Raw genomic sequence first — 17,451 nt, 5'->3', positions numbered from 1 at the left:
GAAATCAGTGAGCTACACTGCTGTCAAAATGGTAAATCGGAGCAGAAACAGGGCCTTTGGGCCAGATCTTCAGCAGATGTTAACTGACGTACCTCCAAGGACTTCAGTGGCATTATGCCAGTTAACACCAACTGAGGATATGGCCCTTTGACTAAAATGGGAATTTTTCCCTCGATTAAAACTTTGGGATTTGGCCCCTATGTTCATACCGTTTTATATAAAACGTTACACAAGGTACCAGCACTCTTTTCATGGAAGATCTTGTGTTAATTTCACTTAGGTTCATTTATATTACCAAATAATTTGTGTATATTGTTAAGTATATTGAGTATTTTATTCTTTAAAATCTGTATAAATAGAAGAAATACTTTACAGTATAAAACATGAAATAAGCTAAAAATAAACACTACCATTTAACTAACACTTAACATATGCCTAATAACATTATATTTTTACCCCACAGTGTGGCTTATGAAAACAAATTAGGCTACTCTTCTACAATACAGAAATGTCAAATCCAAAAAGCAAACCTGTTACTTATGACACATATTTAACAAAATTAAGCTCATTGTTTCAAATGCATGTGTTAAAATGAGGTGGATTGAATGTATGCTTAACTTTTCTTTTAACCTCAACGAACACTGAACATGAAAAGAACTAAAGCACAGCATACACAAAATTTTTAAAATGTAATGATTTCTAGGCACAGTACTAAAAGTTTTCTTTTTAATTACAAATAACAACCCCCCCCAAAAAAAAAAAGATTTTTACCTTCAGATTTGCTGTCAGCCATTCGAGTTACGTGATACAAAGTAAAAGTTGAGTTGTGAACCTTTATTGTTGCATTTCAGCCCAACATATCATTACAGTGGTGACTCAGAATACTAAGACTTGTACTAGATCTCTATTTAACTGAAGTCAGTCCCACTTAAGTGTCTTGGTTTAAACTGGTCGTTGCAACCTTAAAATATCCATTATAATTCTGTTATGAGCTAGATTTTTAACTGGTGCAAATCTGAGCATCAGAGCTTTCACCAGCTGGGAATCTGACTCCTATTTTACAGTAATGGTTGGGGATAAATTTAAGATGTACAAACAATACAAAATATACAGAAGAATTTTATTGTGCTATATGCAGATTAATGTCTTAAGTAACTTGCTTTACTTGAGCAAGACTTAGTCCAGTATCAAGAATGGCCTCTAGCTGAGGCCAAATTCTGCCACCCTTACTCATGTTGAGTAGCACTTTCCCCTGAGAGTAGTCTCACTGATTTTAGTGGAGCTACTCATGGAATATGATGCTACTCAGTGTGAGTAAGGATGGCAAATTCTGACCATGAATAATCAGTATAAACTCTCAGATTGCTCAGGGTAAAGGATTGTATCCATATTCTCTTCGATCCAAGCATAGGTCTCTCATTATTTCAGTGCACACTGCTCTAGGTGAGTACTCTACACAACCCATCATTTGGAAGTTCCAAGAGAAAACAACTTTTATATTGTACCTAGCAACTCAGTTCAGAGAGAGAGAGAGAGAATTTTTCTTGGTTTTGTCACCCATTTGATCAAGTCACTTATATATGACTTTTTAAAAAACCTACTGTATATAAGATAGAATTTTTTGAAAAATAGATGCATTCCTGTGAGAAAATGGGCCAGTGCCTTATTTTAAATTAATGTTTTAAAATATAGTTTCAACTGAAAAATAGGACTAGTATGATGGGCCATTTCTTGGATACTATATTCACTAGTAATTATTCAGTCCATCTTTCCACTAGCCCTACTTAAAAGAGGATCAGGCTACAAGGTGCTGACCCTATCATCTAGATCAGGGTCCCCTACATGGGAGCCAGGGCAGAGCTTGTGGGAGGTGGGGTGCTCCATTTTCTCCCTCCTTCCTGAAAGAGAGGATGATATGTTCCCAGAGGGTTTCTGTGGAGGCTGCTCACCATTTCCTGCTCTTGATGGATCTCTCTAATCCACTAACTCAGTCTGGTGATGGGCAGGGCAAGTGGAGCATCAGTCACAGGAGTGTTCTACCATCTATATGTAGGTTGAGCAGGGTGGAAGGTAGGGAATTCAGTGCCCAAGAGGCAGTGAGGAGCACACAACGCTCCCTATCTGGAAGGAAGGAGAGTGGAGCATCCCACCTCCCAGCAATCAGGAGACTGAGAATCCCAGACCTGAATGGATTTTAGAGGTGATTTTTTTAATAAGTAGCAAAGATTGAACTGGGTTATCAGAAACTGCAGACAGGCCCAGTCTTTAGTCAAACAGCAGCTTGTGAATCAACAGGACAAAGGAGTACAGACTAGACCCCTGGTCAATGGGAAGATCCTCAGAATTAATGTGTTCTAAATCATCCAGCCTTTGAAATAAATGGTCTTTACATCCTTTTTTTCTGCTTGTCTAAGGATAAATCCTGAAGTCTTTACCCAGCTTTACTTGCTTCTCACTCGAGCAAAACTCCCAATGGATCAGTAGAGTTTTGACTAATTAAGGAATGAGCTAGAACAGTACGAGTGGGGCCAGTAAGAGGGAGATGCATTTGAAATCTCCTTAACACTCTGTGCAAAAACGCTGCCTTGACCAGTAGGATTGGTACTTAAACAGAGCAGAATGAAAATAAAGCAACAGTCTGCAACACCATTTCCCATCTAAATAGAAACTTGCTAAGCAAGGAGATCTGAAGTCTCAACTGCAACGTTTCTTGCTTCCTTGTAAGAAACATTAGTGTACAGTGAGAAGCAGAAAAATCTGCATGGATCCAAATAAGAGAAGGTTGAGCATTTGATTTTTTGATCTATTAAACAGAGTGTGAGCCCATTGTTCAAATACACTTCGGTCAGGCAGTTCACAAAATATCCCAGTCCAGCCTTGGTAACACTGACATGTGAAGCTTTGCTTCATGGCCTTTATGTCTTCTGGTTTAGGTTTTCCAGTCACAAAGAATCTTGGGCCTTTTTCAGAATGGTGGACCCTAATCTCAAAACTATTGGGCGGCAAGTGCAGATAAGCAGAAGAGTCACTAATTTTACGGATGCATCTCCCATTCTTCTTACACAGAACTTTACTGCAGAGTTTGGCTGCTGAGGTCACATTAATGACATAATGTCCTAAGGGGCCATCTATGTATTTTTTCACAACTGAACAGCTCTCCTGCAGGAAAACAAGAGTGTGACATGTTAATCAGTAACCAGAGTTATGTCCAAGTTTCCATATTTTTGGTAGAACATTAACATGGAACTGGCTGAAGTGATATACTGAGATAAATCCTGTAGGCTTTACTCATGTGATTGGCCCCCTGGCTTAATCCGCATTCATGGGAAGGCCAGTAAGATATTGCCCTTTATTATAATCTTGCTTTTCTCTTTTGGGTGCCTGGTAGCAACATATTGAATGTTTTATTAAAAATAAGGTTTTCTAGTGATTGTTGAAAAGGAATGATTTAAAATAAAAGAAGTTTTAAACATCTATTGACACACTGCTTTAGCACTAGGGATTTCTACACTGATCACCATAATCCTTTAACCTAGTAGCTACTAGACAATTTTTACTGGCTGGTGTGCAATGTGGAAAAATAGTTTTTGTTTTTTTCAGCTCCATGTTAGGTCGCTGAACTGGTTTGGGAGTTCATCCCACGCCACTGCAGTCAATGGGAGTTTTGCCATTGACTTTGATAGTAGCAGGATCAAACATTGAAAGAGGTTGTGTCTTCCTGTATTGCTAATGCCCTATCAAAGGTCAACTTGCCTTCTCCACCTGCAGCCTTTCCAAGAGTGAGGTGAGGGAGCTGGCCTATCAGGTGCCTTGCAAGGATACACAATGCAACCTTCTGTCACCGTTGGTAATTCCAGGAGAGGGGATTATAAGACTTCTTTAGGTGAGTCCTGGGGCCTTATGAGGAGGAGCAGGACTTTTCTTAGGTTGGGATTATATTCCACCAATGACTGTGTTATAAAATTTAGGACAACGCTCAACATTTGGTCTGTGAAAAATGTTCTGCATCTCATCCCCTGCCAAATACTTAGCCTTGTGTTTAGTAATGTACAGATTATGCAAGCAGCACACTGTTAAACAGACTGTTTACATTTACATTTCAGTGTTTCAAACTGTATCTTATTATCTTGGTATCAGAGCTTTTCACTGCTATGGATGTCATCCATGTTTGGTCCCTGGATGTGGTTCCTAAGAAGCAATGGCTAATATAAGTATGTTGTTAACAAGGTGAAAGGACTCCCAAGCAGTCATCTTCAGCCAAAAGGCTGGTGACAGTGATGGGTGAGGGAGAGCTTCATGGTAAGGATGTAAAATGGTAGAAATGAGGACGGGTGGGGAGAGAGTCTCTTATCAAGGACATAGCACTTAACCCGTGAATGTTTGTAAATCCACCCCACCTACCTTTGAGCTGGCATACTGCATGCTTCCCCAAAGGACAACCCCTGCTGCCCCCAAAGCAGCACTCTCTCCAATAGTGTTCACCAGGTCAGTCTGAAAGAGGAAAGTATCAAAACTGGACATTGGAAAAGCATCAGAACCCATAGAATCAAATACAGCAGAGGACACACTAACATTTAAGCACTACTTTTCTCCAGAGGAGATGTTGATTTACGAATCTTCATATTCAAAAAGGCCCACAATGAGCTCCCGAATCCTTGGGGCAGGGACTGTCTTTTGTTCTATGCTTCTACAGCTTCTAGCACAATGGGGTCATGGCCCACGTCTGGGACTTCTAGGTGCTATCACAATACAAGTAATAGAGAATAACAACAATAGATCCAGGGACTCACTGACTCATTCTGAACATTGACTTACAGCAGAAACTGCAAAGGGGTGGTGGGGGGGGAAATAGTTAAAATAATTTTTAAAAAATGTTTTGCTTATCCACACAAATAAATGCACCTTCCTATTGATGTTTCAGTGTGTTGTAGTATATTCAGAATGATTTCTCCAGACAGATGGGAGGAGCAGAAAGGCAGTGACACTCTTCTGAACTGTAGTGGACAATTCGTATAGAATACTCTAGTACCTCTTTTGCAAGGGATTATAACTATGATAGTTTGTCATTTAGTCAGTCCATGAGTATTTGCAGTTCTGAGGCCTTGTCCATACACACAGGTTGTACCACTTTAACTATACTGGTATAGAGATTGGCAGACACAATTACACCCATAATAACAGCACATACACCAGGTAGAACTGTACACCAAGTTAACTTATTCCTGTACAGGAAGGGAAATAAACCATATCAGTATAAGCGCTTTTATACTTAATGGTTGCCTGTTCTAGTCATTCCCTCTGAAGCCCCTGACATTGGCTACTGTTGGAAGATGGGATACTGGCTAGATGGACCACAGGTCTGGTCCAATATGGCCGTTCTTATGTATTGGCATAACTTAGGCTGTGCTTGGGTTGTACTGATGTAGCTATTTTGGTAAAAAATCACAATGTAATTATACCAATACAAAAACTGTGTTCAGATCTGGCTTCCTTAGTGTCAGTGTAGCAATATGTTTGAGCACTTCATAATACCAGAAAAAGAGAGGCTGGGGAACCCTCCCAATGTAAAAAGATGCTACGGGGAAATGGAGCATTTAGCAGGGAAGGGGGGGAAATAAATAAACAGAACCCAGAGCAACTACCTTTCTTATCCATCCCCTAGATCCCTAGCAAGTGACTTTCATTTGGGAATGTCAGTGCTTTTCCTCCCATCCCCTGAGGCTAGGGACACTGACTGTGCAGCCTTCGCAAAGAGAAATACAAACATTTCATAAAGAACCAGCAAATGTTATAAACTGGCTGGTGCTTGATAGCATATTGATACGGTTTCCTTATCTTGTCTCCATCACTGTGAAATCACCCAAGGGCCCAGGGGATGATCATGTGATGGCAGCAGGTGTGTTAGAACTACAGATAGATAAAACTGGATGTCTCCATTATTATTAATAAGAAAAGGAGGACTTGTGGCACCTTAGAGACTAACCAATTTATTTGAGCATAAGCTACAGTATGCATCCGATGAAGTGAGCTGTAGCTCACGAAAGCTTATGCTCAAATAAATTGGTTTTTCTCTAAGGTGCCACAAGTACTCCTTTTCTTTTTGCGAATACAGACTAACACGGCTGTTACTCTGAAACCTGTCATTATTATTAATGTTATTTATTGTTTTTTTAAAAATCACACATAGCTCTCTAAATGCACCTAGCAGTTTATAAGTAAGGACTTTGCTGTCCTGAAATGTTTATTGTTCAAGAAAGTGAAGACACAAATCAGTGGTTGAGTAAAAGGAGAGTGTGCGGAATTATTGGAGAAGAATATGAGGAGGATTCCTGGGACACATGAGTGGTGAAGGTGACCTTTAACTAAAGGTCAGATGAAATAATATTGGAAATCATGGAGATATTTTAAAGAACTGGGTTTGCCTATTGGTCCATCGTGTAGGTTTCACAGCACTATGCCATGTTATTGGGCTCACCTGCAGTTCATAGTGCTGCTGATCACCCAAGCAGTTCTTGAGAGCACTTTATTATAGCTAAAATCATATAGTTCAGTGCTTTCTGCAGAAGAAGAGAGTAGGGTATGTCACTGGTGTTACTTTCATGTTGAAAATGGTGGTGCGTTTTTTATTGGCTTTAGTTTAGCAGTAAAAAACATGTTCGGCTAAAAGATCAAACTTTGAAAAGTTGAGTGACTTTAGGATATAGTTAAAACTCTTGGTAGTGGCCGTGTTAGTCTGTATTCGCAAAAAGAAAAGGAGTACGAAAGCTTATGCTCAAATAAATTTGTTAGTCTCTAAGGTGTCTCACAAGTCCTCCTTTTCTTTTTGGTAATGGATGATCCCTAGCCCTTTTCTTCTGCGAAACACTTCGCAAAGATTATAAAACCATAAATCCTGGACCCTGACTGTTTTAAATCAACCACATGGGGGTACAGTGAACTAGCACAACACGCAGTTCCGATCTCATTAACAACTTGGTGATCGCGTCTCAGTCAGACAAAATAAGGGGTCGATATATCAAACACGTTTGAATGAACCAAAAACTGAACAGAGAGGGTTATTCACTTTGTGCAGCTTCTGAGGTTCTTCGAGACGTGTGTCGCTGTGGGTGTTCCACTTTCGGTGTCGGTGTGTCCCTGCACCATCAATCGGAGATTTTTGGCAGCAGTGTCCGGCAGGGCTGCACCAACACCTAAAGTGGAGCACCCAGAGGGATAGCACTCGCAGAAGAATAGAAAATATGGACTTTTACGGAAGTATGGTCCAGTGGTGAGGTCACTGGCCTCGATGTCAGGAGCCCCAGGGTTTAATTCCCATCACCATAGACTTCCAATGTGATGTTGGGCAAGTCACTTAGCCTCTCTGTGCTTCAGATAATCGCACTTCCTTTCCTCATAGGGATGCTGTGAGGCCAAATACATTAAAAGACTGTGAGGTGCTCAGATCCTATGGTGACAGTGGCCACATAAGTACATAGATAAGTAGATAGCTTAGGTAGTTAGATGCTCTTCTCCTTGCTCTCCCCACCCCTAGAGGAGCCATACGGAGGAAAGAGAGGGACTTAAAATACTTAAAGGCTCCATTTTATAAGATGTTTGTTTATCTTCCCTCATCCCCTACCTGTGACTCAACAGCTGCTTAGCATACCAACATTTCCCCACAATACCCTGGTTTCCTCCTCTCTCTGCTGATGCTCAAGGTACTGTTCCAAGTTTTGGATGCTGTTCCCAGCAACCAAAGACCCTCAAGATTCTGCTCCTGAGCTGGTGTTCTGGACTAGCCCCCTGGGGTAGAGTATAAACAAAAAGGGAACTCCTGTCTCACCAGGGCTCCTTCCACAGTTTGATTCGCTGGGTGATTTCATTTTGTATTGAAAAATGTTTGTGATCTTTACTTCAAATTCTGAATGGCTCTTTGTTTCAATCTAGTCATATCCCATCTTATTCTATATAGGAGAATATTTGTGCAAAGGTGGCTTTGTTCATGGGGAATGGCCTTTGTACAAATACACACCGTGACATGAGGACACAGGTATTTCTACATGAACGAGAGTCGCTGTTATTCATTATTCATCATTTATTTGTCATTCTGCTTTATGAAAAGATTTGTTCTTCCAGTCAGGGAGCAGAAACAATGCCATGTAACTTCAATCACTGATCACACATTATTAATAGCAAGTAGTCTAGGGGGACAGTTTCTGAACACCCTAGAGCATCAATATAGAGAATCATTTGCATAAATTATGTGGTGAATACTTAGAGATAGGAAAGCCATTCATAGAAGTTAGGATCTGTTGGCAAATGATTTGCAAAGAGAAATGAGGCAGGGGGGACCCAATTGCAGGGATATTTCTGGCCTCGGAATTTTTGTCTTTCGTGGGGCTCTTATACCTGCAGCTCTTTCTGGTGGTTCCCACAACTGTTGCTTCAACTTAATTTTTTTCATTGTGGCACTTGCTGTATCTTTAACACTGTACATGTTACTGTACTTGTGCACCACATCTTATTCTGTCAGCAACCAAACAAAAGCTAAATTTCCATAGGGCTAGATTGCCCCACTCTTGCTCAGCCATGGTAGGGCATAAGGGGGAGTAAAGTCCCTATTACCCTCCCCCCTTGCTCAGCCTTGCTCACATTATGACTACAGGGAAGAGAACAGGGAGCTACTCTGCATTGTTAGCAAGGCGGAGTGGGGAGTGTGAGTAGATTTGTTTCTGTTCCTCCTATATTTGCTGCCCAGAGTAGCTGATGGGGGTTATAGGGAGATGTAAAGTGCTCCAGAAAAAGAAGTGCAACTTTCCCCAGGGTTCAGGGTGCTGGGAAGGAATCTCTGACTCTCTGAGCTACAGTTGGTTGTCCTGTCTGCTACTGGAGCAGTGCAGAGTGTGAGGTTACAGTAGGTAACAGTGTCCAACTATGTTTCACAAGAGCTGATATAAAATCATTTGAGGACATCAGGGCTGTGAAACAATAGATTTAAAACAATAAAACCATGAACATTGTTTTCCTGATCATTGGCATTTGGAGCTCTTTCCGGTGCTCTATCTATAAAAAGCCTGCCAGTCCCCAAGCTGCACTCATAGAGCTCATGCTGCCAAATATGTAGTCCGGAGAAGCTACAAGCCTGGCACCCATGATCAGTCTTTGAAGATGTATATTTTGTTTTCACTACAAAGTATATATTTGAATATTCCTCACAGGGGCTTCCCCCTGCTGTGAATGGGCTGTGCACACAGGTGCTGAATGTTTTAGAAAAGATCTCTGAAACATCCAGATTGGAAAAGGTGATATGCAACTAAAATACAGCCCAGTGGATAAAAGGGTAACTTATGGGCAATATCATTTTCAGTTACTATTATCGAATGTGGAAGCTAGGTCCAGGTAAACAATTAACTTTGTACAGCCTCGTATGTTCGAAGGTTTGCATAATATATAATTGTGCTAGATTTCATATTATAGGATGTTTAGCTAGTGGTAATGGTATTTTCATTTTAATCCCGAGATCTATGTTTATGATGAACATAGCTATTAGAGCCAATGCTTGCTGAAGTATTCACTAACTTTGTGTGCCTCTATTTTGAGTTCTCAGATGGAGACACCATGGGTGGAATCCTAACTCTGCTGAAGTCAATAGAAAAACTCCCATTGGCTTCAGTGGGGCCAGGATTTCACCCCTGGGTGCCTGATTTTGTCAGAGGTGCTGAGGACAGGTAGTTCCCATGGAAAAAAATCCTTGGTATCTCTGAAACTCCGATGCCTCATGGAGGAGTCTCCAGCTGAGAACTAACAAGCTGAGGCACACAAAGTTAGTGAAAGCTTCTGAAAAGGTGGCTGTATACCTTGCGTTTCCTCACTAAGCAGCCAGAGAGACTGCCTGGGTCTGCACAGCTCCAACAGGAATCCCCCACTCATAGCTCCAAACTGGAGCAGTCAGATGGGAGCACTCTGGAACCTGTGGGACTGAATACGCACATACACCCATGGCAACCGAAAGTAGACGGATACAGCCCTGATATTGAGCCCCTGACACTCCAAGCCACCAACCATGATACCATTTTTGTATGGGGAACACCACAGCTCTCCATGACCCAAGAGTGGGGCTGTGAGGCGGGGCGGGGGGCATCAGTATCCAAAGAGGGCTATTTGTTCTGTCGGGAGGGAGCTCCCTTCCCTCCAACTGGGTCCACACCTCAAGTATGTATCAAACCAAATCCTTCCACGTCCAGGGTTGGCCAGCCTATAGCAAAAGGCTATTTAGGAAGCCATTCAGGAATTACATGCTCTGAGCAGTTGCATAGACAAGATCCAAGACAAGGGTTATGATTACCACAATGTTATCAGAAATCTTGATGTCTGTACATTTATTTTGTAACCTGCATATTTTGATTGTATTTTTTAAAATATTTCCTTCAATTATCATTGGCTGAAGAGGCGTCACATGACACAGAAATTGTATTTTTGTAATACAGTAGATTTAAAAAGCCAAAACCCAGATACTCAGTTACTGTGCATGATCAGACATACTGTACTTTCGGAAAACAATATGGCCAGGAGAACACAGTCATCCTTCCTCTAAGAAGCCTGCTGTCACATTCTGCCTCTGTGCAAGTTTTCTCATGCAGGAGCTAGGAACGCCAAGCTAAACTTGGGCTTACCTAGTTGATATGTCTCATTAATTTCTGTACTAAGGGAGCTTCCATTCTGGGAAGAAAACAAATAAACTCAACCCTGAGATTCCTTTCTCATGAACGTTTATCTTCCCTTAATATTAGCGGATTTCAAACTTCACTGAGATTTGTCAACTCCATTTCTCAAACTGAAGAATTAATCTGAAATATTTAATTACTTAAGGAAACAATTGCTTTGTACTTTCTTCTAAATTACTCTCATAAAAAGAATACAATATTATTGTACAGTAATAGACCAAACCAGAGCAGGATCTCTATTGAAAGCTGTAGTGTTTTGTACCATGACTGTAGTGTCTTTCTTTACCAGGATAGTTCTATATATGAAACAGAAATGCATCTATAATTGTTATTATACAAGGAGAAAGTCCTAGGATATGCTTTTTCCAAGAGATTGTGTGGCTAATCTTTAGATTTCTATATATGTCTGCTTACCTCTGTCAAAACATGTAAAGTATAGGCATAAAATGGTCTGGAGTAAACAAAAACAGGCAAAACATAGTCTTTTCTAGCAACTGAGGCAATACGTATTGCTTCCTTAACCCGATAGTGAACGAACTTCAGAGCATTTGGACTTGACTTCAATATATAATCCAGATATATGGATGGATAAAGAGCGGTACTTTCTTTCCACAGCCAAAGCAGAAGATCATTGCGGGAAGATTCAATGTCTGGGCATCTACCTGTGTAAGCTTTCGGATGTTCTTTGTAATCATAATTGTAGCAGTCTGGGTAAAGATAATAACCCCACAGACCATTCGGTCTCATGTGCTCAGCCAGAAGGATAGTGTTATTCATAAAACTTTTGCCAGCATTTTCAAATTCTTCCTTAGCAACTTTCCTAATTTTGTCCTCTGACCACTGAGGATGGCATCTCCTAACCAGTTCGAGAGACTTATTTCTATAAATGGTTTTATTACCCCAGTTCCTGTCCCACTGGGGCCTCCAGTTTTCCCAGTCAATGACTGCAAGTCCTTGGAATTTCTTCATGGGTATGGAATGGTCAATGTCAGACTTAGCTTTGTTAAGGTGCTTTATCAGACTCTCATTCTGTGGCACCCCTCCATTGACAGGAACCCCAGTGTCTAAATAATAGGGGTAATGCCCCAAATGAGTGTGATAAAAGATTGTCACATTGGATCCACTCAAAGTTTCATTGGTGTTTGATGCAATGTCAAAAACACTGAGATCTAGGTCCACCTTATACCGCAGCCTGCACTGTTCCGTAGGTGCATTCCAAACAACAATGAAAGGTTTGTGGAGTAGCAGCGGGGCCTTTGCCTGCTTGAACAGTTGGCCATCAACCATAATAAGCAGCATTGTAATTTCTATCCATTTAATCCACAAATTGCACATGGTATGCTGTTTTCGCTGGGGCTAATGCGATGGTTTCCCTGAAAACAAAAACAAGAAGAGACGTTTTTTAAAAAAACAGTATTCACAGCAAGGACAGATATTGTGTCAAAGATATGGCTTTTATGTTGAGTTTCTTTTTTAACTTTGTACTCACAACAGATATGGACAAAGACAAAACTATAATCAGGACAAAAATAAGTCAGTGTTTAAATGCCTTCAAGGATGAGGCGTGTACCTGGGGAAACTATTCTACAGATTGGTCGATTTCACTCTCAGGTCAGGAAGCACTTTCCAATACTCAGCCTTTCCTTGATTTCCATTCTGCCAAGACACTTTCCTCTCTTCATGCAAACCTCTCTGAAAGACTCACTTCCATGAAGACACAAGAATTGACTTAATAATATAATACTATTAGAATAATTTTTAAACGAAAGCATCCTACTTATTCTGTGTTTCAGTTTCCCTGCATATCCTATGTACTCACCATCTGTTTTACTTAGGAGATAACCTTTTGGGACCTAAAAGTGTCTTTTTGGGGTCATCACAATACAAATACATCACAATACAAATAGGGCAATAATTATTATTATTATAATTAAAGCATAGGGTGTCTTTCTCACTTAGATTAACCAAGAGAACTCAGATATGTGGTAATATACAGTATACCACATGTCTAAGAAAAGAATAAGGCCCATGTTTATTACTGTCTACTGTGGTACAAAATCATCATTTTTCTAAAGGAGTAGGTGGAAGAATTATAATCACTCAGCAGGTCAGAAGGATGACATTCTTAATGACTCTTGAAAGTGGGAAGGCTAGTTGTTATACTGTATGTAACTTAGATATCAGTATAGTAAAGAGAATTAATTATATTAAACTCAACAAATCATCCATGGAAGTGTCAAGTACCTATGAAAAAGAGGAACTGATTTTTGTTTAAAATATTACTGGAAGTGAGTGAGACCAGATTGTGAGACCAGATCTGCCATCAGACTGCAAGTGCACCCTCCCCAATTACCCACAGCAGGTACAATGAAGTAGAAGGATATCCAGTTTGTACATTATTTGAGGAAGTGTTGCCGTTTGCAAGTGATATATCTGGGACTGGGACTCCCCTAGTCTTTTGTGCTTCCCTGCCATTCTTATCCTCTAGCCTCTAGTATTATGTGTCTCTCCCTCTTCACCAGTCCCTTCTCCTTGTCTTTTGCTTTTCCTCCTGATTCCACTCCCTTGGCCTCCTGTCTCTGATATAGCAACCATTCTCCTCCGCAGCCCCTGTTTCTCTCCTTTCCTGCCCCCTCTCCAACTCTTTTCTTTTCCTTAGCCAATTGCTACAGTAAGGAGAACGGGAAAGATGAGTGACAGAATCAGTACTAAGCTATCAACCTGTTGACAAGTTTGGGGAGGATGACAAGGAGGACCCCTTCTAAGATGAGACCCAAACTTCCTCCCCTCCCCTACCGATGGCAGCAGCCCTGAATGACCCAGCCAAAGTGTTGGAACACACACATAAAAACAAATAGAACGTACCTTTCATTACACTCTGAAATATTTTGACAGCTGCCTTCTCTACCTCCCCTCGGCCCTGCAACTTTCCTGCCTCCTTCTCCCTCTCTTTATCTGAAATGATCTGATTGTTTGTATGGTGCCTAGACAGTGGGGCCTTGATCCCTGATGGGGATCCTGAAGCACTTACCACAACATAAATAAAAATAATGTTTACTATTCAAGCCCCATTATAACTGTAATTTCTCCTTGCTTATAGCTAGTAAAAAGTTTCATTTGCACAGAAACCTTCAGGAAAGCAAGGAATTCTTTCTCCAGAAGGCTCTCATCTGTTCTCAGTCAACATATGTTGAATACCTTTAATAGGTTTACTCATGCATATTGTGGTCGCAGGCATTGTTCATTAAACACCTCTCACCATTAGTCACTGAACGATAATACTTTGTTTATAAACAGAGAGAATTCCTAAAACTCTTTGTATTGTGAACAAGAACCAATCTAGATCTATTGACCTAAAATTGTTTTTTACAAACTGCGATTTTATTGCAGATGTTATTTTTCACTTCAGAACAGTGATTGAGGCCAAGTGGAGCAAGTCTTTACAGAAACAAATAAGGTTCATCTCTGATGCTGAAAAACTGAGGGAAAATACAATTACCTACTGTTTCACAAATGCACCACACAATCTCCTAAACATGTACAAAACATCTTTTATTACTGGGGCCACTGTTGTCTATCCTGACTGTGAGTTTACTGGTCTCATGCATAAGCACTAATTGGACTGCCTCAATCCTTAGCTCTATAATGAGCACAGGCACTAACGATTCCATTTTGCAGTTAATTGTGAATCTTGGTTCAAATTTGCCTGTTTTTCTCATTTGGTGACACTTTGTCATCATTCATTTAACTTTCAAAGGACATGTCTATCTTTCTTTGTTCCTGGAGTGTTCTCAAAACAGAATCTGCTGTCAATGTTTCTGCTCTATATTCTAAAAACAAAAACAGCCCCTCATAAACTAAGAGTTAAGGACCTGATCCAAAACACACTGAAGCCAATGAGAGTCTTTCTGCTGACTTCAAGTGGGCTTCAGATCAGGCACTCAAAGCACAAAATTAAGTGCAATTTGCTATTTATGTCTGCATATGTTGAAGTATAGGACTGTGAGGCTGCTGGACTAATTACAGTATATCCTTTAATCACTGATAATTGCTCCTCACTGAATAAAAAAAAATGATAAATTTCTGTGAATTTCCTTCACTGTTTATGTAATAAAAATGTTCACAATACAGTTTTCCCAAGCAAATTCTATTAATTTAAAATAAACTTTTATGTCCACTGTGCCTAAATATTTTCCATCAAAGTATGCAACTCGCAATGGGTTGATATCAGCTGAAATTGAGAGGGGGGGGAGTTATTCTCTTTTACTTTAAAAGAAACACCTTTATGCCTAATCAAGACAATGTAGCACCCCCTTCCCCCTTTCTCCCCCCCCCCCCCCCCGCAAACGATTGAGCTACACTTTTACCACTAATAGAACAATACCCTCCTAAATTGTGATTACATCTAACTTGACTTCTTCCATGCATGCAGTGTTGTTGTAGCCATATTGGTCCCAGGATATTAGAGATACCAGGAGGTAATATCTCTTACTGGAACAACTTCTGTTAGTGAGAGAGACAAGCTTTCACACTTACTCAGAAACCTGAAGAAGAGCTCTGTTGAAAGTTTGTCTCTCTCACCAACAGAAATTAATCCAATAAAAGATCTCATTCACCTGGTCTCTTTGATCTCTTCCAGACAACCAACTGCTACCTTGTCACTTTTGTTGATTATTTGAGCTATTTGGACTCCAATACTCCTCATGACAGTTGATATTTCAGTATCTATTTATAAAATAATACCCTCTAATGTAATCTCCCATGTAATACTCCACTGTCTGTATACTGACTTCTTGAGAAACTATAATCTATAAGTTTAATATAATACATTTCTATTTTTCTATTTTACCATCCTTGTTCCTAATTGTCTTTGAATCTCAAATGTTTCCATCTCTACTGGATAAATGAGTCATATTTATAGACATATTTTCTATTAAAAAGTTATTCTAAAGAACTGGAATAATTTTTTTACCAACACAGATTGATCACGTGTGGCATTTTGTGTCAAAGAATCATAAAAATAAAGAATGTTTCTTCATTCAAATAATTGCTTACTAAAACTTGAGAACCACCCACCATCTATTTTAGTTAATATTCAGTGTTCTAAAGGTATGGGTCTAAAGGTCATAACAATATGATGTGATTTTATCTCATTATTATTTTTGTCCCTGTAACGTAAGGATTCTTCTTTCTAAATAAGGGATATCCAATCCTTTCTTTCCACTTACTATGAGGTCTGGGTACTGTTTCTTCAAATTGGTAAGCAGGAGCCAGGCAGGAGAAGGCTGGCAAGGTTGGAAGCACAAGCTTTGCAATGAAGCAGAGAGAGTAGCTTTAGGCTACTTAAAGGTCTTAAAGGTGTGCTCTTAGGACGTATTAGCTAACACCTACTAACTAATATGTTATAAAACTCTGGGATAGACAAGGCAGTGTGTGTTTTAATACATACTGAGCTGGTTGAGTTAAAGTCAAGGGGAATTTAGGCTTTAAAACAAGCTTAGCAACATGTTAAAGTATGTACTGCCTTGTCTACACTGGACGTAGAAAATGTTAGTTATCACATGTTAACTAACACACCTTTAAGACCTAGCCTAGACAAAGCCTTAGGCGTGACCTATCCGCAATGTATAACTATTTAAGGTGAGGTGAGAATTTTTACCAAAATAGTTACACTGGCACAACCCCTAGTAGTGTGGGCGCAGTTATACCAATATAAAGGTGCCTAAGGGCTTGTCTACACTAGCGCTTTACAGCGCTGCAGCTTTCTCACGCAGGGGAACGAACAAACACCCCCCTGAGCGCAGCAAGTTTCAGCTGTAAAGCGCCGGCGTAGACAGCGCTCCCAGTGCTGGGAGCTATGCCCCTCGTGGAGGTGGTTTTTCAGAGCTGCGCTGCGACTAAACAAGACACGTCAAAGCACAGCCACAGCAGTGCTTTAATGTTGCCAGTGTAGACTAGCCCTTATACTTGGATAACCTATTATCTACCCTGACATAGGTACATTTATACTACTATAACTGCATCTGCACTGGGGGTGTTGTACCACTTCAACTGCACCAGTATAGTTAAAACAGTGCAACTTTTGTGTGTGGACAAGGCCTTAGAAGGAACAATGTTTTTCTTATGTCCAGTAGAGTTCCTTGCTCTGTGTTAGAAGAAAGTGACTCTTTGTGTGATTCTTTGCCAGTGTCACATAAAGTCCACCAGTGACAGAGTATTATGTGCTTTATTGTTATTTATATTGTGTTTGTTGAAACTAAGAGATTGAAGTATTGCCAGCTCCTATATTTCATGAATCAGACATCAGACAACCATGAGATTAGTTTAAAAATCATGAGATTTTTAAAATAACACATTTGGATTTTTTTTTTATTTGGATTCTTCTGGCATATGAGCCTGTATGTTTCATGTTTTCAAGCTTTTTTCACTCACAACAATGAAGGCTAGAAATGTACTTTGTTGTTGTTGTTAAATGAAAGCTGAGATTCTCATGTAATCACAGGACTGTGGGAGCTAGGACTTTGAAAAAACACCAAATATTGTGATACTCATGATAAAATCTCATGAGATTGAAAAAGTAAACATGAAAAAGAAAGAGCATGCATGTTTTACCGCTGTCTTGTGATGGTAGTTCCCTTCATGCTCCAAGCTATACTATAATTCACTTTATAAATCCAATTTTGATCCCTAGACTGAAGTTTCTCACACATACCCCCATCCCACCTGAAATTTTGTATGTGCACTTTGA

The 17,451-nt window shown here is 40.0% G+C and overlaps 1 protein-coding gene across 1 annotated transcript; it reads right to left on the bottom strand.

The window, feature by feature from the left end:
* Positions 1-2,730: 2,730 nt before the first annotated feature.
* Positions 2,731-12,038, bottom strand: LOC140906877 (hyaluronidase-1-like). Its single transcript, XM_073331733.1, has 3 exons — positions 11,118-12,038; positions 4,402-4,491; positions 2,731-3,159 (listed from the first exon to the last, which is right to left on the bottom strand). The coding sequence occupies exons 1-3, from the start codon at positions 12,036-12,038 to the stop codon at positions 2,731-2,733; spliced, it is 1,440 nt and encodes a 479-aa protein (XP_073187834.1).
* Between the last annotated feature and the right edge of the window lie 5,413 nt (positions 12,039-17,451).

The sequence above is a fragment of the Lepidochelys kempii genome, chromosome 1 (assembly GCF_965140265.1).
Source record: "Lepidochelys kempii isolate rLepKem1 chromosome 1, rLepKem1.hap2, whole genome shotgun sequence".
NCBI lineage: Eukaryota > Metazoa > Chordata > Testudines > Cheloniidae > Lepidochelys > Lepidochelys kempii.
This window is presented reverse-complemented; position numbering and strand designations above follow the sequence as displayed.